Source organism: Podarcis muralis, chromosome 10 (assembly GCF_964188315.1).
Source record: "Podarcis muralis chromosome 10, rPodMur119.hap1.1, whole genome shotgun sequence".
Classification (NCBI taxonomy): Eukaryota; Metazoa; Chordata; class Lepidosauria; order Squamata; family Lacertidae; genus Podarcis; species Podarcis muralis.
Window position 1 is genome coordinate 2,032,882 of NC_135664.1, and position 24,799 is coordinate 2,057,680.

General features: G+C 42.6%; 1 protein-coding gene across 1 annotated transcript in view; it reads left to right on the top strand.

The window, feature by feature from the left end:
* The window catches only part of CAMK1D (calcium/calmodulin dependent protein kinase ID), a 214,204-nt gene that overhangs the window by 180,250 nt on the left and 9,155 nt on the right, over positions 1–24,799 (top strand). The window contains exons 5-10 of the mRNA XM_028747312.2: positions 3,744–3,870; positions 9,913–9,988; positions 13,902–14,014; positions 14,790–14,868; positions 20,983–21,070; positions 22,253–22,391. Coding sequence (XP_028603145.2) covers positions 3,744–3,870; positions 9,913–9,988; positions 13,902–14,014; positions 14,790–14,868; positions 20,983–21,070; positions 22,253–22,391 — 622 coding nt within the window. The remainder of the gene's footprint in view (positions 1–3,743; positions 3,871–9,912; positions 9,989–13,901; positions 14,015–14,789; positions 14,869–20,982; positions 21,071–22,252; positions 22,392–24,799) is intronic.

Here is a 24,799-nt window from a genome sequence, read left to right on the forward strand (position 1 = left end):
TGCCATCATACAATTTGTCCCCTTTCTACCACCCTGCACTAGTGGCTGGCAATTCCATGGGGTTTGGATCCATATTAAATTAGTTTCACTTTGCACTATTCATTGAATCAGTGGGACTTCAGTCATGACTAAATTGCCCCATTGATTTCAGTGGGGCTGAAATCAACAGACGTCTGGATCCAATCCATGGTGTCTTTGGTGCTTCCACTACAGGGATGCTCATTTGGCATCTGGCTTCTTTTTGGTGCCAGGAGAATAAAATACACCTTTTAAGCCAATCAGTTTTGATTCATGCTGGAATCTTAGCTGTTCAGTTTGTATTGTTGTTTTAGTTTTTTGTGTAACTGCAATTTAAATGTTTAAGTAAGCACTTTGGGAGCTAAAGCATACGATAATGCGTCTGCTGAATGAATGAAATAATATTATGGAGCAGGTTGGGGCGAACTAAGCATGACCCAGTGTCATACATAATGTGAAACTCTGCAGAAGGCTCTCTCTTATGGGTCTCGTGTCTCATCAGCAATACCTCTGTGGCTGCAGATGCAGGCAACTTTAAGAGACTTTTAGCATTTCCCTGGATGTTCTTGGGAAAACCTTCCCACCCTCCATCATGACCTTCCATGGTTATTTATGATTGTAGCTGTTTGTGCCATAGAAGCTGGTACTATAAAAATTTGGGACACTTTATTGGCAGGAGTTCATGCCTGTTGGGAATAAAAGGAGTGTGAGGAGAAGCTGGGCTGTTAGTAATTTTACATGTCCTGTTTGTTAGACTGTTAGTTCAATTCAGCTCAAGAATTAGTTGCTTAGTATCTTCTTTGCAAACCCAGGCTTATCCTAAAATAATGTGATTTGCAGGAAATAGCTTATAAGAATTATTCCTGACACAGAAGCTCTGAAGAGCAAACTCAAGTAATTCAGACAATGGTCTGGATAAGCTATTTTAAATCTTCTACATTTTGTACCTAAAGGAATTCCTTGCTATGTTTTTTAAACAGCTTAAGCTTATTAGCAGCACATGCCAAAGAGAACTATGAAATGTGACTCAAAGAAGGAGCATGAAAAGGAATTAATTTGCAAATGACTTGGGAGTTTATATAACGACCCAATAATTCTGAAAGGTCTGTGGCTGCATCCACAGACACCTGAATCCACCCGCTAGAAATGCCTGCCTGACTTAGGCTGCAAGGCAAAGTTTTGAATTCTATCATAATATGATGATGACGCCTTAAATGGTGGTGCAGCTCTTTACATCAGCTTTGGGTTTTGACCAGGGAATGCAGCAGTATTAAATCATTCCATCTGTTTCTTGTCATTTCTTGGAATCTCCTGGCTGGAATATATGTTGGGTTTATAAAAGGAATATGTAAAATTATGGTAGGAATTTGTACCACTTTCTTGGTATCTCTGTCCCTACTGTTATGGGAAATGCTGACCACCTCTCTGTGCATGAATTGAAATGTGTTCCAAGGCCTCATCCTGCAAGGTAGCTTCCAGGAACACACTACCGTATTTTTCGCCCCATATGTCGCACCGGCCCATAGGGCGCACCTAGTTTTTTGGGGGGGAAATAAAGGGAAAAAAATATTTCCCCCCCAGGCATGGGGCTGGGGAAGCACGAGCTTCCCCCGACCCCATCCCCCAGAACAGGCTGCTATCCGCAAGCTGTGGGAGAGCTGTGCAACTTGCGGAGAGCCGCCCGAAGCCTGGGGGGCGCTGAGCTCAGCGCCCCCCAGGCTTCTGGGTGGAGGCAGCTCTCCGCAAGAGGTGGGAGAGCTGCGCGACTTCGCCCAGCTCTCCCACGGCTTGCCAAGAGCTTCCTGAAGTCTGGAGAGCGTGAGGGGTCGCTCTCCAGGCTTCAGCGAAAGCCTGCATTCGCCCCATAGGACGCACACACATTTCCCCTTCATTTTTGGAGGGGGAAAAGTGCGTCCTATAGGGCGAAAAATACAGTAAGTTCATTAAACAGAGGCTGCACAGTGTCTGACCAAAGAAAAGGACCCCAAACAGTGGTGATGTAGCAGACCCAGAAGGAAAATCAAAATTCTCCAAAGTGTTTGTGTTAAGGAAATGTTTCATTGGATGTTAATGAATTATTAAAAGAATGTGTAGCAGGTTACACACTTCATAGCAGATCAGCCTTTGGGGGGTTTGATGTTGATCTGAAGCCAGATTTGCATGAATATAACTGCCTGGCAATTTAATGGGAGGCTTACTTCATACCAGGAGTGAGAGAGAGAGAGAATCATAGAATCATAGAGTTGGAAGAGACCACAAGGGCCATCGAGTCCAACCCCCTGCCAAGCAGGAAACACCATCAGAGCACTCCTGACATATGGTTGTCAAGCCTCTGCTTAAAGACCTCCAAAGAAGGAGACTCCACCACACTCCTTGGCAGCAAATTCCACTGTCCAACAGCTCTTACTGTCAGGAAGTTCTTCCTAATGTTTAGGTGGAATCTTCTTTCTTGTAGTTTGGATCCATTGCTCCGTGTCCGCTTCTCTGGAGCAGAGAATACAGCACCTCTGCTCCACCAAACACTTTCAGTCCCCATTTTTATTATTTCAGGTACTCAGCATCCTTTTCAATCACTTGAACACAAATGAATATAGGGATACAATTTTATTGAATACAACAGATTATTTTTGCTTCATTAGCCATACCTTTGCCTCCACGGGTGTTTCTGCCTGTATAAACGTTTCTCTGAAGTAGTTTGTCTTGTGTTTCTATACCTTGCTACTGAACCCTGCCTCTGTATGATGCCTCAGGAGGCTGCACAGAACCATCCTGAGATGAATTCAGTGTTTGTGAAGTGTACCTGGGTACCTTTTTAAGCCAGAGGTTTGGCCGCAACTCACCACTTACAGTTGTCCCCAGCCTTCAGTCTGGTCCTGAAAGCGGGGGGGGGGGGGCAATGTTGTGCATGACACTGTTGTAACATGAAGAACTTGCTTCCTTTCAACCGGACCTAGAAGTTTTCTCTATAGTCCTTGGTTGATTTCTTTGTGAAACTTCATTGCAATTGCAGTATTGCTGCTGTTTGTGCCTCAGAAGGGCTGCAACACACACACACACCTGCCATGTGGTGCAATCTGTGCCAGATGTTTCTGAAACATATTAGGTAAAAAAGGAGGTGCAGGTGCATCTTTGCTTGAAAGTGAATAGAAGACCAAATGCCGCCAAACTTCAACCTTTTTTCCGACCAAATTACTGAATCTTTCATGCTTGTGTGATGGGGGCAGAAATCCACAGTCTTTGATGTGAAGAACACTCCTTCTGTTGAATGTCTGCTTCACTGCAGCTGTTAGAAGCAAAGGAGTCTGGTCAGAAAAAGATGACAGCCCACCTTACCTAGGATGACTTAAATGCAAAAGAGTATGAGGCTCCTCTACCTTTTATAATTATATGGAGAGGGGAATATCATCAGCTACTGTTCCAATCAGTTGCACCTGAAAAAAATTCCACCTTCTGCATTGCTGTTAAAGGTAAAAAACAAAAGAACTACAAGAGACACGACTAAGAGTTCAAGAGCCTGATCCCCACTTGCATCTGCTCACACTACTCAATGACATCCTGTGTCTTAGTAAGTTGTCCCAAGACATTTTCGTGCTAAACCATACATCTGGCAAGTAGAGATTTAAAAGAATTATTATATTAAGAAACTGGATGGCATATGAAATAGAGAGATACATTATTTAACCCAATATTCATGTCTTAGGTTTGTTTTCTTAATATCCCTGCAGCCTGAAAACCTGTTGTACTACAGCCAAGATGAAGAATCTAAAATAATGATAAGTGATTTTGGACTGTCAAAAATGGAAGGTAATGGCGACGTCATGTCCACAGCATGTGGCACCCCAGGATATGTCGGTAAGCATGTTACAGCATAATTTTCAGGACTTGTTTCATGTGAATTTTCCACCGATATCCCTGGCATTTTCTGCACTGGTTCAGACTAGAACAATTGTTTATGGTAACTCACCAAGCCACGTGCAGTCCAACAGCCATATATTGTTGCCTCAGGGAACCTATTTAAGATTTTTGCTTTTGTTGCCTTCCTGGAAGTAAAGAAACAGTGGGAGGGGTATCCGGCACCTAGCAAGCCACAATTCATGGTTGACGGGTAACGTTTGGCCTTGGCTGGTCAGGGCTGTAAAGGCCTCTGGTACCAACAGTAGCTTCTAGGAGATTATTTGCTCTGGGTTTATGACACAGGAGGAAAGGGTTGGGGAAAAGCCTTCCCCACATGTTCTGGTCCCAATCCTGTTGCCCCTACAGCTTTTATCTAAATTTAGTTTCACTCTTAGATGTTGAAGATAATTGGCTAGATCTGAGAGGTGTCTGAAACTTGAAGTTACCATCTCCTAATGCACATCTTTGCATCTGCCAGTTCAGTTGTAGCATTTGAACAAAGTTACAAAGTTGCATATACAGTTTATATATCCTGCATCACATTTTGAATTAACTATAAAAAGTCATATATATTGTATCTATAATATATGAGATGCATTTATTTTGAGGTTTCCAATTAATTTTTCTCTACTTGTAGTTAATTGTCTTTAAAAGGCCCGTGATTTTGTCTGGGTCAAGGCTAGCTAATGTGTTGCCCTCCAGATGTTAAATTACAGCTCCCGTCATTCTCAACCGTTGCCCATGCTGGCTGGGACTGATGGGAGGGAGTTCATAAACTCTGGAGTGTGAACATGTAGGCTATCCCTGATCTAAGCTACAAATAAGCTCCCTGAATCCTTGAGAGCTCAGGAAATGTAGTCAGGATATAATATTGGCCTCAAAAGTCAGCACCCTAAAAATCTCAGCCTGCTTTTTGGGGCGGGTTGATGGTCCTCATTTTTATTATTTGCTTGCATGCGTGGTGCCATCAATGTGCAGCATAACAATGAGAAAACCGGTCCCTGCCCCGAGGAGAACCTGCAGTCTAAAAGCCAAGAGAGGGAGAGGATAAAATGGAGAAGGGATGAATAGAGGAGGGATGTACATCTGTTCTGTTACTCATCCTTAGGCTTTGCTTCCATGGGCAAGGAGAGCTATGGACTTGTGTAAAAGGCTTCATGAGTGCAACATTGCATAATAAAGGGCTCAGCCACACTTCCATTTGTGCCACGGTTTCTAGCCACAGAACCCAAGTGGTGTTTTTTCCTTCCGCTTTCCCTTAGAAAACCCACTGTTTATTGTTGAATCAGGACAAAGTAATGTCAAGCTGAGGAAAACCCAATTGAGGAGTGAACAGCAGGTTTTCCCAGAAAAAGTGGTGGGAGGAAAATAACCATGCCTACAATCACAGATCTGTGCATTGAAATCATGGCAGAAATGGGAGAATGGATGGGCCCAAGCAATGCATTATTTATAAAGTTCACAAAATTCAGCTTTTGTTGTCATAGAATTTGGGATGCCTACATGTATTTATATTTACATTTAGTGTTGCAGAGTGCATACAGTACTATAAAAGTCCCCCAACAATGTCAGATCCAAGAGTTCCAAATATCACCTAGTCAAGGCTACACAAAGAGGAAGTGCATGCTTAGCTCAAGCCTGTTAGGGTTTTATCCTGCCATTTATTTAAAACTACTAAAGAAAGTCAGATAGGCATGTGATAGTACTTTCACTGGACCAATCAAAATTGAAAGATGGAACAAACTTCTTAGTTTCACAGAACTCTTCAGAGGGCAAAAACTGGTATTAATAGAATAAAAAGGAGGCAAATAATCTTGTGGTGGGTGAGAGAGACAGAGACATAGCCAAGAATCTTGAACTGGGCACCCTGGAACATGCCAGTGCAACTGCTCAGCCAATGTGACATGGTCTTGGACCATGTCACATGCATCCTCCTGGCAAATTCTGGGAATTGGCTAGGAATTTGCCACAAGTGTCAGGCATAAGACTGCACACAGACATGCATGTGCACATGGTAACTGTTTTTCTTGGTAATCTTGAAACATGGAGCAGATTTGATATTCCTCAAAATTCTGTGTAAGGATCATACCAACACATGTGATATTATTTTGTGAATTAGTGTACAGCTTGTACCAGATTATATTTTGGAGTTAGTTTGGTTTTGTGAAATTCAACTAGAAACCTTCTTTCTGAAGTTCAATCTATGAGTTGCATGAGAGCTAAGAAAGCTCATTTGAACAGTTCATATTGCTTACTTATCTTTCTTAATTAAAATGTGTTGGGGATCATTGATCAGAAACAATATGTCTCTAACAAGCATCTCTCTCTCCTCCCCCACTTCATTCTCTTGATTGAAAAGTGACGGAGGATGAGAGCTTTTTACTTCTATTTTCAGAAAATAATCCCATTATATTTTCTAAAACAGTAGCTGATGTGAGAAGGAAACGATGTTTTGTGGAAATAGGGAGCTGCTGGGAGGGTTATTTGGAGTCATGTTAACTGATGATTTGAAGTGATGCTGACTGAGTCTCCCTGTATTATTGATAACAAAAATAGATACGTGAAAGCCCTATGAAAAACTCATTTTGCTTCCCTTGGAATTTTTCTGATGTTTGACTCCATTTTCCGCTCCTTTCTCTCTTGTCTCCTTTGTTTCTGTCTCTCAATTTGTAAGCCTGTTGAGGCAAGGAGTGGTTATCTCACACAACATTCATGGATGACACAATATGAAGCAACAATCACAATCACAGATAAGTGCCATAAATGTGCAGTGGCAGCATGCAGGAAGGCACAAGTTCCCTACCCCAATCCTTAGTTTGTAGACAACTTTTGCTTGGCGTTAATTCCTATCACTTTGTGACAGACAGCTAGCCCTGCTTCTGACAGCCAAGGCAGATCATTAGTCAGCTTGCTAGAGGGGCAGTGACAGCTGTCTCTCTCAGATCCCTTTGCAGGAGAGGAAGCATACCATGGTGACACACTGCACTAGATTGTTGTCTTGTCCCAAATCTTCCATTTGGCAGCACACTGCTGCAGAACTGTCAGGATTTCTTAGTGATCAGTGTGAATCAAAGCTGTTGTGAAACGTGTCTTTTTCAAGTTTCCAAAAGTTTTGTGTTTTGTTTTTTCTTGGCAGGAAATTGATGGCCTTCCACCCTTTTTTTCTCCTTCTTGTTTTTATTTACCATCCTCTGATCTGTCAGATGCTGCTCATGAGTATGATTCACAGTTTAAAAATAAAAACTCTTTAAAATCTTAGCATTTCAAATGGTGGACGTGGGGCTCATGCCAGGAAGGTGACAATCAGGAGTGGCTCATATCCATTAGCAGGTGGAACAGGACTGACTCCCCTCATCCATCTGTCAGCTGTTGGCTCAGAAATGCTTGAGATGGGAGGAGAGGATTTTGCCACTCCTTTGCAGAAGCAAGCATTTTCTTCCTTGCCTAAGCCTCAAAATATATACATAAATAAGAAATATAAAGTTTATTTCTCAAATGTTTCTGACCGAGGACATGAAAACATAAAATGGAACCAAGTGATTATGGTGGCACAATGGGTCAGTGTGTCTGACTGTTAACCAGAAGGTTGGTGGTTCAAGTCCACCCAGGAATGGCTGTGAGCAGGTTTTCTGCATTGCAGGGGGTTGGACTAGATGACCCTCGGGTTCCCCTTCAGTTCTACGATTCTATGATATTACTTGGCTGCAATATGAAGTAGTGCTTGCAGAAAGTGACACTGTGATAACAGTAATTTCCACCAACCATATTTCATCTTACATTTCTAAAATGTGCAGCCCTTCTCCTTACTACTCTGTTTGGCTGTCCACCACTAATGCCTTAGCTAAAAACCTGCATGAAGGGAAAGGCTGCAGTACCAAGGCAGAGCATCTGCTCTGTGTGCAGCAGAGCATCTCAGGTCAGTCCCTGGCATCTCCAAGCAGGGCTGGAAAAGATGAAGAAGAAGAAGAGGAAGAGTTTGGATTTGATATCCCGCCTTTCACTCCCTTTAAGGAGTCTCAAAGCGGCTAACATTCTCCTTTCCCTTCCTCCCCCACAACAAACACTCTGTGAGGTGAGTGGGGCTGAGAGACTTCACAGAAGTGTGACTGGCCCAAGGTCACCCAGCAGCTGCATGTGGAGGAGCGGAGACGCGAACCCGGTTCCCCAGATTACGAGACAACCGCTCCTAACCACTACACCACACTGGCTCTCTGGACTCTCTGGAGAGCTGCTGTCAAACAGAGTGTTGTTGTTTAGTCGTTTAGTCGTGTCCGACTCTTCGTGACCCCATGGACCAGAGCACGCCAGGCACTCCTGTCTTCCACTGCCTCCCGCAGTTTGGTCAGACTCATGTTTGTAGCTTTGAGAACACTGTCCAACCATCTCGTCCTCTGTCGCCCCCTTCTCCTTGTGCCCTCCATCTTTCCCAACATCAGGGTCTTTTCCAGGGAGTCTTCTCTTCTCATGAGGTGGCCAAAGTCTTGGAGCCTCAGCTTCACGATCTGTCCTTCCAGTGAGCACTCAGGGCTGATTTCCTTCAGAATGGAGAGGTTGGATCTTCTTGCAATCCATGGGACTCTCAAGTGTCTCCTCCAGCACCAGAATTCAAAAGCATCCAATGCACCATTTCCAGTGTTTGATTTCAGTGCATTTCAGCCGGTTGTGCACATCATACAAGTGTGGAAGCAAAAGAACACAGAGAATAGAAAAGCAGAGTGAACAGTGGATAATGTGTGGATCTATGCAAGTTGAAGAGCCCTCCAGTCCAACTTCTGCTTGCCTGTAATAAAAATTGTCCTGAAGATTACAATGACAGATTGTCTATCCAACATGAGATAAAGAGACCTGAATTTACCAGTCTGTCAAACACATATGCATAGCTTCATGTGAGACTTCACTCTCGAAAATAACCGTCTCTGCAAGTGGCCTGTTCATGTATTAGTGCAATGCTAGAAGATGAAACTTGTATGAAACTGCAATTCCTCGTCTATTAACTGATAGTTCTGTAATGTTTTTATATGTAAAATGGGAAGTGTGATTTTAGGGGCTTCCTTTCTGTGATATTATGAGAACAACACCGTAGAACATATTCCATTTGCACATATTTCTGAGCAAGAAAAATTTATCTGCACTGCAAACTTATATCAGTTTGTAATTGTTTAACTCTCATGACTTCCCTCAAAAAATAATGAATTGTAGTTTTGTCAAGGTGCTGAAAAAAATATTAGCAATTCCTTGATCCTCTCACAGAACTATAGCTCCTAAGGTTCCCCGAGGAAAGGGAATTACTATTAAACCAGTTTAACTCAGTGCTGTAATTAGTGTAGATACGCTCATAGTATCATAGCTACCTTAATTTAGATCGTAAAGCATCTTGGGGCAGAAAGCTGACTTTTTACTTAGGTTTTTCTGTGACGCACCCGGTCTTTATCAGAGATGGATAACGTGGTGCCCTTCAGAGGTTGCGGCTATTGACCTTGCTGGATGGGGCTGATGTGGATTGTATTCTGAAACATCTGGGGGAGGCCATGTTGGCTACATTGATGGCACCCCCACACATGTTGAGTGGAATTCAACATAGGGGTCTGCATGTGGAGAATGAAGCCCACTCATGCAACATGGCTTTACCCTGTTGTCTCTCCCCATGTGCCCCCCCTAACCTTCTTTGGGGGTTCCAGCAACCCATCAGAGCAGATTTTGGAGTTGTTGGAGGAAGATATTTGAGAAAATCCCAAAATGTGAGTGCACCTTGTTCCACATGCTCAGCGACTTAGATGAATGCTTCGTGTGTGTGTGTGTGTGTGTGTGTGTGTGTGTGTAATGTCTGGCATTTCTGAGGTTCATAATTCCAAGAGTATATTTCAGTGGCAATTGAATAGAGCAGGGGCAATGTATGTTAACTTCAGTGAACAACTGTTGAGTTCTGTGTTTGGATTTTGGCTCATTCATTGGCTTTTGTGACATTTATGGATTTTCCTTCCCTCTCCCTCCTTCTTTCAGCTCCTGAAGTTCTTGCCCAGAAACCCTACAGCAAAGCAGTAGACTGTTGGTCCATTGGAGTTATTGCATATATTCTGTAAGTAGTATCAAATGAGTTTTGTTGTTGTTGTTGTTTAGTCGTTTAGTCGTGTCCGACTCTTCGTGACCCCATGGACCAGAGCACGCCAGGCACCACTGTCCTCCACTACCTCCCACAGTTTGGTCAAACTCATGCTGGTAACCTCGAAAACACTATCCAACCATCTCGTCCTCTGTCACCCCCTTCTCCTTGTGCCCTCCATCTTTCCCAGCATCAGTGTCTTCTCCAGAGAGTCTTCTCTTCTCATGAGGTGACCAAAGTACTGGAGCCTCAGCTTCACGATCTGTCCTTCCAGTGAGCACTCAGGGCTGATTTCCTTAAGAATGGATGCGTTTGATCTTCTTGCAGTCCATGGGACTCTCAAGAGTCTCATTATTAATCTCAAATACTTTCACACACAGTGTGCCAAGTAATAATAATTAATAGTGGGTTGTTTGCTCAGTGACCACCATTTTCAATCAGACCCTTGATCAGATCTCATGTATCATTCCGTTTTTCTAAAAATCAGTTTTCCTGAATGGGATGAACAGCAGCTTGAGGGGGGAGGCAATTTTCATTGTGAAAATGGTGCAGGAGGAAAGGCTTAACCCTGCTTCCCATTCTGTCCCACAGCCAAGTGACCCCATTGAGGTGGAAGTTCTGGTCAGAGATCCCATCTGATCAGATTTGGCCCTGAGTCTCTGAAATATTTTAAGATGTTGCCTCACACTGCTATGCTTTTAAGCAACTGATATGTTAATGTTTTTATTATGATCATTGTATTGTAGCAGACATTTTCACTGATTAGAAGCTGCCCCGAGAATCTGAACTGGCTGGTTTAGCAGAGTAATATTAATATTAATATAAATAAATAAATACATACATACATACATACATACATACATACATACATACCATATGTCCCCTGATAGAACTGGACACAGAGCAATGGGGAAAGAAGCTAATTCTGGCTTAGTGCTGTTTTTTTATGCACGGTTGACTATATTGTAGATTACAAGTTCAAAAAAAGTTAAAAACCTCAGACAAATAAGATGTGATAAGAAATACTAAGGTTGCTTTAGTGCCAGCCCTGAATGCTTCATTTTAATCATATCCAGTTCTCAGCAGCTTTATGATCAGACTTTTTAAAAAACAGAAAATTCATATTGTATGCTTTCAGCAGCTTGAAACTTCCTGTTATTCCATATGTCATATTCATTTTATTTTATTTTATTTTAAAGCAACTACATTGAAGGGCCCAGATTTTTTTCCTGTTACAATTTGTATATTTAAAATAGGAAGATTCAGCCCATTGCGGGTGTGGATCCTGGGATTCCCACAGGGTATAACAGAGCCCTGTTCCCTGCCCTGCACCCATCATATGCCAGGCTGTGTCAGAGAAGGGACCGCCTTCTCAGTGGTTCCTTGCATCTTGCCATCTTGCATCCACTCACTCAAGACGTGTGAACTGTGCTCCTTGACCACACAGAAGGGAAGGCCAGCAGAGTACCTACTCTGTGTATGCACCTCAAGAGTAGTAAGATGAGAGGGATCTGTTATGCTCTATGAGAAGAGTTCCCAGTTGGTAGCCTGCAGACCCCAGGGGGTTCACGTAACCCACCCAGGGGGCCATGGCACCATTCATATAAGAAAAAGAGATACCCAAATTTTCAAAAGTAGGGGGTCCATGGCTTGGCTTCTGAAAAACTGGGGGTCCACAGTACTTTGCCAACTGGGAACCACTGCTCTACGAGATCTCTGCACTTAGGGGTTTACCTGCTCAAAACTATGTTGTTTATTCTGTTCACATACAAATGTACACAGAACAATTTTGAGCTTGTCATTTATATTTCCCCCCAGCATCAATGTGTGAATATTAATCCACCACATAGTTAATCTATTACCAAAATCTGAGGCCATTACCTAAACTATCCAATTGGTAATATACCTCTGAAAACTAGTGGCTGGAGCAAGCACCAGAGAAATGGTGATTATCTTTAGGTCTGCTTATAAGCTTCAGCAGGCTGGTCTGAAGTGATAGCCTACCTTGGACTATTGTCTTGGCCAAATTTTGTAAGGGAAAGTGGTGATTACATGGTTATAGTGCTACAAAGATCAAGTAAAAAGCTGGTTGTTGGTTGCATAATATTTTTGACAGAAAACTGTCATCCTCAATTATACACTGAGAACAGATCTATTGATTGCTCCAGCCCACAACACAACTGCCAGGGGATCGAGAGATAATCGCCCAACGATCCTACATGAAGATGTCACATGTTGGATGAATGAAACACTCCTTGGGGGGAAAAAGGAAGGGAAGCATCATTGGGGAGGGGGAGAAATGCTCAAACCATCTCATTTAAAAGTCATTTCCTCTTCACTAAGAATTCTGAAAATTATAGTTTATGGAGTTAGGGAAGTTAGGGCATCTCTTCAAGTTACAATTCTTAGGGGGGAAGCTGTGACAGTTAAAGTGGTAGAAAGCCATGATGGGTTTGTGGTGTTGAAAAACCATGGCATCCTCCAGAATACTCCATATGATCCCACCCTCCTTGCAGCACCCCCCACCCTGTTTTGCCTCTCTGGCCTTTTCTTTCCCCTTCGCCTTCTTCGCCCGGTTCTTCTCCAGCTCCACCACATCCCTTCTGCCTGGGGGGGACTGCCCTGGAATCTGGACGGCGTGGTTTTTAACATGCTGAGCAGCAACTATTTCGTTATAGATCTCAAATCAGTGTGCTACACAAGTGATGCTTATTTGAAAAATGGAACTCAGAGAAGCAGTCTTCTTGTCTTCCAGATTAATGGTTTTCGATTAATGCCCTTTACCTAGAACTGAGGGAGGAGGCTGAAGGCAAGCGAGAAAGCATCACAGCTCCCAAGAAATCCTGTCAAGGCTGATTTTTACTAAGTGGTCCCTTGGCAAAAATATTGTGAAGAATGACTGTCACTTTGTTTTGCACATGACAATTTTTGAGCTGACTCTCAATGGAAATATTAGCATTTGCTGTAGGAGAGAGAGAGTTGTGTATTGTTCATTTAGGGCTTATCCCCATGTACCTTTAGCCCCACTCTTTCTGGGCAGAGCTTCAGTGCTCATAGCTGTCAACGTTTCCCTTTTTAAAAGGGAAATTCCCTTATTCCAAATAGGATTCCTCACAAGAAAAGGGAAAAGTTGACAGCCATGTCAATGCTCCTTGTCCAAGTGGTTTTTTGTTTTTTGCCCCTAACTTTCACAGCAAACTTGGGTTTTCCACAGATTGATGGCTGCTCATATCACTGGCACCAGGCATAGGGGGTGAAAGGGGTTCTAGCCTCCTCAATATTTTGAATTGGGGGCTCAGCTCCCCCCAATATTGAGGGGCCGACATCCCCCCCACTGCCAGGTGCCTTCCGTGCACCCCAGCCTCCATCCAGGAGTTGGGAGGGGCTGGGACCAGCGAGGGCGAAGATTGCTCTCCATGAGTCCCACCCCCACTGGCCGCATGCTGAGGAGAGGACGGGGGAAAGGGGGGCATGTCAGCACCCCTGGCTCAGCTTCAGCTCTTAAGAGTGTGTTTTTGTGGGGAAAGCTCTGGAGCAAAGAAAGGGGGGCACTCAGACACAAGGAAAGGTAAGTGTGGTTGGGCCCTTATTCTATGGGATCTTAAAAAGTGTATATTTACTTAAAATAGAGTCAGTTCTGAATTAGTGATGCCCTAATTCAGAGCTTCGCATATGGTGTAACTTTCCACTCCTACGGCCCACTTGGGACAGCTCAAAATTATTGTGTGGCCCGTGAATCACAAAATGGTGAAATACCGGGGGGGGGGGGGGTAGGCTGACATTCCATTTGGAAGCCCAAAGTTAATTGTGAAAAACTGAAGTTCTGCTTCAATCACTTGTTCTCATGTGACTCAAAATGTCCTGCTTTTTAAAAAATTGTGTGTATTAGGCTCTGTGGGTATCCTCCCTTCTATGATGAAAATGACTCCAAGCTTTTTGAGCAGATCCTTAAAGCAGAATATGAATTTGACTCTCCATACTGGGATGATATCTCTGACTCTGGTAAGGAGCAAGTAGAATCACAAATTAGGTACTTATTCATATCAGTATCCTTTGTTGTTAGTGAACATACTTTTTCTGCATCATACATTGTTTTAAATACTGCCTTCCCCTCTCTTCCCAACAGTACATACTCATCTCTTCTTCTGAATCCTGGCACTTCTTGTATTCCACTTTTCCTCCAGCTCCCACATTGTAAGCATAATGTGGGAATAAGAGGACTCGTCCACACTTGCTTATTTTAAAATAATTTATACAGATTGCAGAATTTAGCATTTCTTGGTGCAGAATTTATATGACCTGGTCATAGACATTTTTTAGAAGGCATAGACCTAGCCTATGATTCATTCACTGTGATGGAAGTTGACTTTTTTCAGTTCACGCTTTATATGAGCAAAATCCTGGTCCCCAAAATATTCAGCTACCATCACGTATGAGAAATCTAGTAATAATAATTCGGTAAGGAAGATGTGGCTTTATGAATAAAAATGGCAGTCTGAGGAGACACATAAATGTAGAATTGAATTACATTATGTATGGTCGTTCACTTGATTGACTTATGACTGCTTTAACGCCTTATATGTGTATAAAATGCTCCTTACTTTAATCTACTACCAGAACCGACACCCTAACCCTATATCTCCTAGTGTTATGTCTCCCAGTGGGACACCATCATATTGTTTCAGAGGATTAGATGACTGCAATGTGCAAATTAAGATGAGCCTTTAATACCACTGTGTGCTTTTCTTGTACTTCCTCCTTCCTTCTCTGAAAACAGCCAAAGATTTTATTCGGAATTTGATGGAGAAAGACCCAAACAAAAGATATACCTGTGAGCAGGCAGCCCGACATCCCTGGTAAGCAGTTACTCAGTTCATTGCCATGTCCAGAAATTGTCAACACCATTTGTCTCCATCATTAATCAGTGATTATCAAACTCTTCACTCAAGGGGTAAATCATAGCCAGCAATGGCATAACAGTCAACAGCATTGAGCTGTGATTGCAATCACATTACAGAGAAAGGTTTGAGACTCAGACTTTGCAGGCAAGGAGGAGGTGTCAACGGAGAACAAAAGCAGAGAAAAACAGAAACCTCACTCACAATAAAATAAGAGTAAATCACTATTCACACATGGCCAGCTGTGTTCAATGAATTCAGAGGGGAGGGGTATATTCAGTGTCATGGCCGTCCTACCCCATCCTTAATGCATACGTGCACATGCCCAACGAACCTCAAATCAGGGTGAGGTGTGCGCATGATAATGCATGCTGGACCTACGTACACACATGTGCTATTTGTTACAACGGAAGCAGGTGAGTGGCTGTGATCCCATTGTCCCACCAAATCTTCACTTTGCTATATTGTCAGTGTAAAACAGAAATGCAACAAGAACGTAGGAAGAGCAGCACTAAATCAGACCCTGGGTCTGATCAAGTCCAGCATCGTGTTTCCACAGCGGCCAACCAGGTCCCTATGGGAAACCTACAGGACATGGGGCAAGAGCCCTCTCCTGCTCTTCTTTCCCAGAAACTGGTCTTCCTGCCTCTGATCCTGAGGGTAGAAGAGAGCTATCCACAGTAGTCTGAACTTGTCTACTTTCTCTTTAAAGTTGGCAGCCAGCACCACATAGGAAATCCCGTAGTTTAACTATGGACTCTTTGAAGAAGTTCTTCAATTTGTCTCTCCCAAATCTCCACCATTCATTTCACTGGACGGCCCGGAATTCTAACTGGAAAATGTCAGCGTGAATCGGAAGTTTGTAGGCCACAGAATCTAGCCTTGAAGTGCTCTTCACATCTGTTCAGAACCATTTCCAACAAAAAGGACGTGTGAGAAACCTTTAACCATTGGTCAAAAACTTCACAAAGAGAAGGAAATAGTGTATATTTGAATGACATCATTCCATCACAGGCCTCAGGAAATTAAATAAGTCATAAAAATGATATCTCAAGCACAGATCAAATGATCAGGAACATACCTACCAGCAGAAAAGTAGGTCACCTTTTTATATTTTTGAATGGAAAAGAATTTTCCAAGATGTTTTATCCAACATACACAGCTTATTGGCCTGGATGATCATTTCTGTTAGTTACTGGAATAAAATATAATACACACATTTGAAGAGCTCCTAACACAATTTTTCTTTTCATTTAACCATTTGATTCCCAATCAGCAATTGAATGCTGTTGCTAAAGGCCTGACAACATTTTTCTCCCAACCTTTTATCCATAATTCAGGCTTTGAATATAGGCCATCAGTTACAAAGACTGTTCACCATGTTAGTATTATAATGCCCTCTTCTTGCACACAGTGCTCTGGAGTTAGTAGTGCTTATGTCTTGTTGAAATCAATACCATGCATTGACAGAAGTCCTACAGATATCAATTTAAGTGTGCTTAAGCCTTCAGCTTTGAAGCCTACAGTGAAATACTGTGAGTCTGGCACCCCAGTACTGAATAAAAAATAGCTCACATTGGGCTGTGCTATATCATCATCATCATCACCATTTCAATTTATATACTACACTTCATTCATAGATCTCAAGGTGGTTCACAACATAACAATACAATAAAACAGACAAAATACGTAATAAAAATAAGAACAAAACCAAACCATTAATCCCCCCTTCCACAACACATTTAAAAGGGTATTGGATGTTAATCAGCCAAAGACCTGGTCAAAGAGGAATGTTTTCGCCTGGCTCCTAAAGGTGTACATAAGGAAAGTATTTGTCTACTCAGTGAAAACTATTTCAATGCCTTGCAGTACAACTGGAGTCCTGATTATTACATCATGCAAGTCTTATTAGAAAGATAACAGGATGGGAAAGAGGGATGGCAGTCAAGTAGGTTAAAAGTTGAGGGAGATCTTAAAGTTGTAACCTGACACCTCTAATAGTTCACCACCTGCTTATAGCTTTGTGTAGACCCTACGTTTCTACGTTTTTCCAAATCTGGCATATATAAAAGCAAAGGATCCATGCTGAGCCACAAAAGCAGGCCAGTGGGGAAGCCCTGTTGTAACAGGCAATGTTATTTGAAATAATCCACACATTTATATGGGTTGGTTTAACCTAAGAGGCAGGTATTGTGGTCCCATCTGCAGGGATTATTTGTCAAGCAAACCTCTTTCTTAAGGCTTTTAGTGCATCTCAGGGCAGAAGGTCTGGTCAAGCTACATTGCTTTGACATAGAACTTGGGGTAAACAGAGACAGGCAGTAATTTTCTGGGGCCTGATAAGTGTTTCAATTTTTTTCTTTCATGCAACATCTGTGATAATAAATGACAGCAATTACCCTGATTAAGTACATCTTGTCAAGGCAGAATCCTGATCCTGTACTAAACCACAGAGTTCAGTTTTTAATGACTCAAAGGGAAAAGATGAATGCACAGAATTGTCAGCTCAAGGGCTAGCCATAATTTTTCTTTTTAAAAAAATTGTAAGATCAGAGAGTGGAGGAAAAACCTATTTCATTCAAAGACTCTTAGGAAAAAATATAGGGACAAATCATGGCCTTATTTAATAAGGCTCATTTAATTTCTTTCAGAGTCCTTCAATTGTTTGTTAGAGCAAGGCCCAATAGTACAATTGCATCATTAAAAACAGTTTATGTAAAAGGATTATATTGTCACTCTGTGAAAAAGATGATTTACAGAGGAGTTGGTTCCCAGGCAATCCTATTTAAAGTGTGAAATGGCTCCCTGAGGAGAATAAGTGATGATTAAACTCTTCTCTGGCCTCTCCCAGTGCTCTGTTTATTTTGGAATCTGATCGGTACTGGATGTGTATATGTTTCAGGAGTTATGCTCCTGCACCACTATCTGCTACACAAACTTTGCGCTTCCACCATCTGGGTGGTTGTTTCCAATGAGGCTTTGGCCAGAGTGGCTTTCAATAAGTATATACAGCAGATTCTGAAAACAGTGGAATTGAGAACTTGCCCAGTGTTCCATTTCTAGGCATATTGAGAACAAAGCTAAACCCTCCCAGAAACAAATCCAGGGTGCCCCCTGCCAAGCAACAGATATTGCATTTTATCCTGTGTCCTAAAATTGTTGTCTTGTGCATTTCACCACTGCTGTTTCACATCACAGACTGATGCTTGTGAGATCAGGGAACTGCACATCATGACAACATCAGTATACAAGCTAAGTTGTTGTACAGAAGGAGGGAGATATTCAACATATGGCTACTATGGGGGGGGGGGCAAACGTATTATTTTTTGTAACATTGGGTTCCATCCTCAGGAAAATGAATCCTCCCCCAATGTGTGTGTGTGTGTGTGTGTGTGTGTGTGCACGCGTGCACGCACGCACACGCACACAGACACCACACAAGACCAGGAAGATAAGAGATTGCATAACAATATCGGTTTGGAATTGGAAGGATCATCCCTCGAAAGCAAAGCATATTAGTAACACAAGATGACTCCCATTACTATTACATATAACCCAAGGTTAAGATGCTGCAGTATCACCTACAATCTATGCTAGAGAACACTGGAAAAACAAGGCGGAGGAAGAGAAAAGCTATCAACAGCCCTTCATCTTGAAACCGCTGCTCACCTGCAGCCAACTGACAAGACATGGGTAGCAAAGCACGTAACTCCTCAGTAAACCCAAGAGCCAGTTGCACTCTTTAATTACCCAGTGTTAATTAAACCATTGTTAGTATGCTAGTGCATACTTGGAGGCAAAAACAGTGTGTACCCAGGTATTACATGATGTGTAAACCCTGTCTGATATATCCAAAACGAAACAAAAAATAGTAATATTAATTACTTCCCCTCTCATTTATGTACACAAACACACAGAGATCAATATGCAAAGGATGCAGGTAATCTTTGTCTAGGATTTCAGCCTAAGCAGGGCATTTCATAGGCAATTGCTTCTTTCGTCCTACGCTGGCATTTCTCCAGCCTCCCAGCCTGTGCAGGCCACCACTGCCCCCTTCTCAGAGTATTGCTGATTCCCATCCTGCCATGGCACTGACTTCACACTATGGGTGTAGTGGAGCATTTCAGGAGTCCTGCTGATGTTTCTGTACGGACAGAAGGAGGGATCCTCACTTGTCAGCAGCAAGATTGCTTCTGATACTTGAATCTGTGGCTGCCTCCTCAGTCTCCCAGACAGGCATCAACATGCTGCCCAACTACGTATTGTGGATGGGAATTCCTCCTGGTCAGTTAAATCTATTGTGCTTATTCATCCTAGTTAAACTGTCAGGAAAGAAGCCAATTAGTGTCACTAGTTTTGTAGTTATCTCTGCATTGATAATAGAACCAAATACTTTCTTGATCCCCAGTTAATCCTGTATTTGTCACCTGGGCAGCCAGGATAGGTTAAAGTCAATGACCCAGTGATGAAAAAGGAATCGGGTCTCTGACCCTGAACCAATCACAGTTAGCTCTCTCTGTGTGTGTGCGCGTGTGTGTGTGTCATCAAGCCATAGCTGAACAGGGTTTACCATAACTTTATTTTGGATATATATGCCATGATTTATACCTCACATTTCAGGCAAATAGTGCAAGAGATTTACAAAAGACTCAAAACATTAACAGCACAATGGCACAATGCTATTTTTCTGCTCCAAAGTGAGCCCCATTGAATTCAATGCAGCCTGCTCACAGGCGATGCTAAACACCCTTAACAGGAAGTGTGAACACAGTCCTATACATGCCTGCCCCAATGCAAGTCCCATTGCACTCCATGGGGCTTATTCTCGCTCAGGTAAATGGTATAGGATTGCTTCCTGAATCACACTGAATGCAAGTTTCTGGCCACTTGCCTGCTGACTAACACCACCTGCTTCCTTCACACCCAGCTCTTTTCCACTGGTTTCAGCCAGTGTTTACTTGTTTTAGGGTTCCATTATGGCTGCATGAAACTTCTTAAATTTCATTGATTTGTACATTGCTGCACAAGACTTTTAATATTTCCCTTGGTAGTAATTAAGTGATTGATATGGGAACGAGAATGTTGTTAAGAGGGCATCACTTCATTCAGAGTCTTGCACAGTCTGTGCTTTTTTGCTAAGATTTTGGGTATGAAAAACCTCACGATCAGATTTGATTTAAAACTATGTGGATTAGGGGCTATCCACAACACAATAGACCTTGAGTGCTTTTAGAAACAGCTGCATATCCTGAGGCAGGAAAAAAATAGCATGCAAGCCAGTTAAAGCTTAGAAGTTATGTCTAGAGAAAAACATTGAATTTCAAGAAAGGTCTTGCAGCATTTTCCTTTGGCTTTAAGGGAGGGGTGACTGGGAGGGATGCAGATGTGGGGCTTTGGACTGATCTACTGATTTGCACCATCCTGCAGCTGCTAAAGGTACCACAATTAATGGGAGAGGAGCTTCTGATGAGCAGCAAGTAGCAATGGTGGACATGGCTATTCCCTATTCCCTGTTGCCATCTAAAACAAAGCCCAAATGTCTGTATCTGTGTTTGCACACTTGTATACTTCTTCTTCCTGCTCCTGCCTCTCCCATTTCTCCATTCTCCACCCTTCGTTTCCACTCTTGCCTTCTCTCACTGTCAAAATATAGATTATAAACTGCTCAGGGTAGGGACCTGTCATGTAATATTGCTGCTATATTTATGATGATTTATTGTTGTTATTTTGCCACTGGCCAGTGCAGATGTCAAACAGGCCTGGGAGCAGAGCACACATGCCTGGTGACTGGAGCTGGTCTGGCCTGCTTCGGATTTATACCACACGTATGTTCAGCAGAGGGAGGGCTTAGTTGAGCTCCACCAGTGGGAAATGATGGACTTTTTTCTGTGTTTCACTGAAAAGTATCAATGCTGCAGCCCATTTTTCAATGAGGTCTATGGCCAAAATGTCAACTCATTTTAAGAGCACTAGATTGCACCCTATTTTTGTAGAGTGACGAACAAAGAGGAGAGCATTGTAAAACAATATTCTGAACCAAACATTTCAAATGTCTCATTTATCTTTTTTCAGGATTGCTGGTGACACAGCCCTCAATAAAAATATTCACGAGTCCGTCAGTGCACAGATTCGCAAGAACTTTGCAAAAAGCAAATGGAGAGTAAGCTATCATGTTCTCAGTTGCTTGTACTGTTGGGAAGAAATGATTTTAGCTTTATAAGGGAGTCTGCTACAGAGCAAAACATGGAAATTTTCCCAATTTTCAAAAGAATGCTTCTGATTTTCAATGGGAAAGTTTAGCTTGGCGTAGAGGTGCAATTCTTTTGTGAAGAAGTTCAGCTGAACTGGGCCCTGGGAGAGGTCCTCTGAGATAATGGACCCATGTTTTCCTTTCTCCTTCTCCTTCTGCTTTATAAAGGAGAAAGTTGGGAAGAGGGGGGATAGTATGCTCCGGCCATATCCTCCATAGCACCCCAAACAATTCCAGTCTTGCAAGTCCAAAACATACATGCCCTCCACCTATATTTATTTAACTACTAAAATGCCTTTTTAGCAGTAGCCCTGGCCCAGCAAGTCAAGTTTAAAAACTGATGGCATCAATGTCATTTATGCAGATTTAAATTATCAGGCACCATTGATTTCAGTGGAACTTAAGCATAGCTAACTTTCTTGGAAGTGGTGATAACAATTAACTGGTTTCCAATTTCTAAACTACTAATTGGTATCTAATATTTAGATTTCACTTTACTTCTCTGTCTTCTTGCAGTATTGCTATATATAACTAGCAGTGCAATGGTCATAACTGTCTAGTCTTGTCCCTTTCTGAGGGTGGGAGTGGTGCTTTGGATTGGTCTAGTGATGGAAGGGAAAGGGCATGAGAGATAGGGAAGGCCATGTTCAAAATGGTATGTGGTGATGTTCTTTGTTCTTGGGTCACATGTCCCAGACACCGTCCAATCACAGGTGGCATGGCACCATCTGCCCTACGTAGCTACTGCTCATCACAGCTTTGGTTGTATGTCCTTAAACCCTCAACACTTCAGCACTGGGGAGTGAAACAATATATTTGCTGAATGTGAATGTTTTCTCTTAGTATTGTGTGGAAATAATATTTTTGGAAGTAACTGTTAAAAACATACGCACAAAAGCCACACACACACACAAGCACATCACCAAATGATACAGTAAGACAACAGGACATCCTATCTGATTAAAGAGATGTCTTCCTTTGAAGTCTGTGCTGCTTTGTGCAAGGGCCACTTTTTCCCCTTCACCAGGTTCCAGAAGCCAGGAAAATACCCAAGAGCAGCTTGTTCATTCATTTCTGTGTTGTTTTTTCCAGCAAGCATTTAATGCCACAGCAGTTGTGAGACACATGAGAAGGTTACATCTTGGCAGCAGTTTGGACAGTTCAAATGTAAGCATGTCAAGCTCCCTCAGCCTGGCGAAGCCACTACCTGATGGAACAGCCAGGAAAGATTGTGAGTACATGACCCCAGACTAGCAAAGCTTGCCAGATCTGAGACTAGGTATCAGCAGGCACTCAGAGGTCATCTGTGCCACCTCTCGCTCCCTGCTCTGCCTAGTGCACACCTCGCTCAAGCTGATGCTGCAATGACACCTGGGCGGAGATGGTGGTGTCTTGGGCTGGCTGCTTCTCGGCCTGCTTGCTTGGGCAACAGCCTTTCGTCATGGCACTGTCAGTTGCAGGTTGGGAGAAGGTGGCTAAACAAGACAGCTAGACAGCAGGCAGCTCAGGAGGATGGCACTGGGCAGCAGCAAGAGGGTGGCAGGGAGGGCCTGCCTCCTTGCTCTGTTTAATTATAAAGTCAGACCTGAATCATTGCATTGGAGCATAGGAAGCAGCCTTGTGCTTTCAGACTGTTACGAGCTCAGTATTGTCTTGACTGGCAGGAGAAGACATTTTCACCACCTGCTATGCGAACTAGAGATACAGGGATCTTAACTAGTGCTGAATCATCTTTCTCCCAAAAGCACAGCATGTCTCCCAGTTGGTTCACTTGGACAGCACAACTGTCATTTATATTTGAATAAATGGGATGCCTCTTATCTGCAACTGCTGTTTTCTCTCTGGAGATCAAACATTTGCACATTGGTATATTGTCAACAACTCAGTTCTGCGCGGGCATTTTTGCCATGAATAGCCAAAGAGTTTATAATCCAGTTTATAATATAGGATCTGAGTATCATGTCCAGAAAAGAGCTTTCCTTTCCCCCCTCCTTTTCAACAATTTAATGAGGGGAAGTGAAGAAACCAAGAATGATACTGTTTGGCAAATGAAACGGCTGGGGAGAGTGAGACAAAAAGTGAACACATTTCACACGTTTGCAGAGCCCAGATAGACTAAGGATCAGACCTGCTGTTGAGCCAAGTGAGGCAGCCACCATAGGCAATAGATTTGGCATAGCACAAAAGGACAGCAAATTGTTGGATATTTAGTTTTTATTTTTGAAACATAATACATAGATTTTTTTTAATTTGTTACTGCCAGTAAATTAAATAATTGTTGAAAGGAATGCTCCCAAGCAATGTTAGAAGAAGGAGCCCAAAGAAGTTGCTTTTCAAAGTGGTTAGGTTTCCTCCTTCTTCAAATTGCTGTTACTCAGAAGTCTTCAAACAGGGCTCCAGGAAAATTTATCAGGATTCCTCAATGAAAAGATTAGTGAGAGAACAAACTTCCCTACAGCTAAATGACATTGTAAGGTAAATTATCAAAGTACATAGAAGGGGCTGCGTGGACTGCAGGGATCAAGTATCTGCATGCATGTGTCAGAGCCTCAGACTAATCACTGGTAGAAACTCTTATTGCAAACCTTAATTTAAGCTACAGACTTCGCTATTTAAACAAATTAAAGACTTCAGTGGCCTGTATGCAATAGATCTGCCTCCCACAATGCAAAAGGCAGTGACTTTCCATTACGAGGCATGAAAAACATTTGCTTCATGAACCCAGGGCTGGTTTCTTCTTCTAAAATGACAACAAAAATCCATTGTGGGTATCTTTATTATAAAAATGAACCCAAAGCCTCTTCCTGAAAGAACTGTGCTTTTGTCAACTGTTTGTTCTATGAGGAACGCACGAATTCCCCCAATCTCAAGGGGGAAGCTGCTTGTGGCCCCGGTGGATAGACCATGCCCCACTGAACCCACAGCTGCTGCAAAGATGAGAAAGGCATGTGGACTGTCATTCCGATTGCTTTTTGCATTCACTGTAGAGACAGTGCCCCTGAGGAATGACGGGCTAGAAACTTCTCTATGAACTTTTTTCTGTCTCTGGAAAGAGCAGTTCCCTGCAGGATGACAGGAATGTTGGCATCATCATAACTCATAATCACAATTTCATTCCACCACCCCCTTCAAGGAACTCTCAAGGTAGCAGATGCAGAGTATTCCCATTTTAACTTCATCGTTGAGTTTGCCTGGTAGATTAGGCTGAGAAAGTCACTGGCCCACTGAGCTTCATGGCTGAGAACAGAACTAAACTATATTATGTATTTGGGAGCTATCCCTGGAAATGGCAGCCCTGTGTCAAAATCTCCCACTCCCCATCTGTAACATCTAGTACAACTTTCCCAGTCCCTTGAAATTATTGCACTGTGCATTTTCCCATCCCCAGTCCACATCACTGGATCGTGGGAGACAGGGAAATTCACAGGGTAATTAATGGCTTCAGAATGTGAGGTAAGTTATGCTAGACATTACAGAGCAGGGATGGCAAAACTGTAACACAGGCATTTTTGGCAGTAGCCCTGTGTTCATCATAAAATTTAGTTTCTCCCTGAGTGGGAGTGTAAATCTGGGTTTCCTTGTCTCTGCCCAACACTCAGACAACTACACCACACTAGCTCTTTGTTTTTTCCGTTGGTG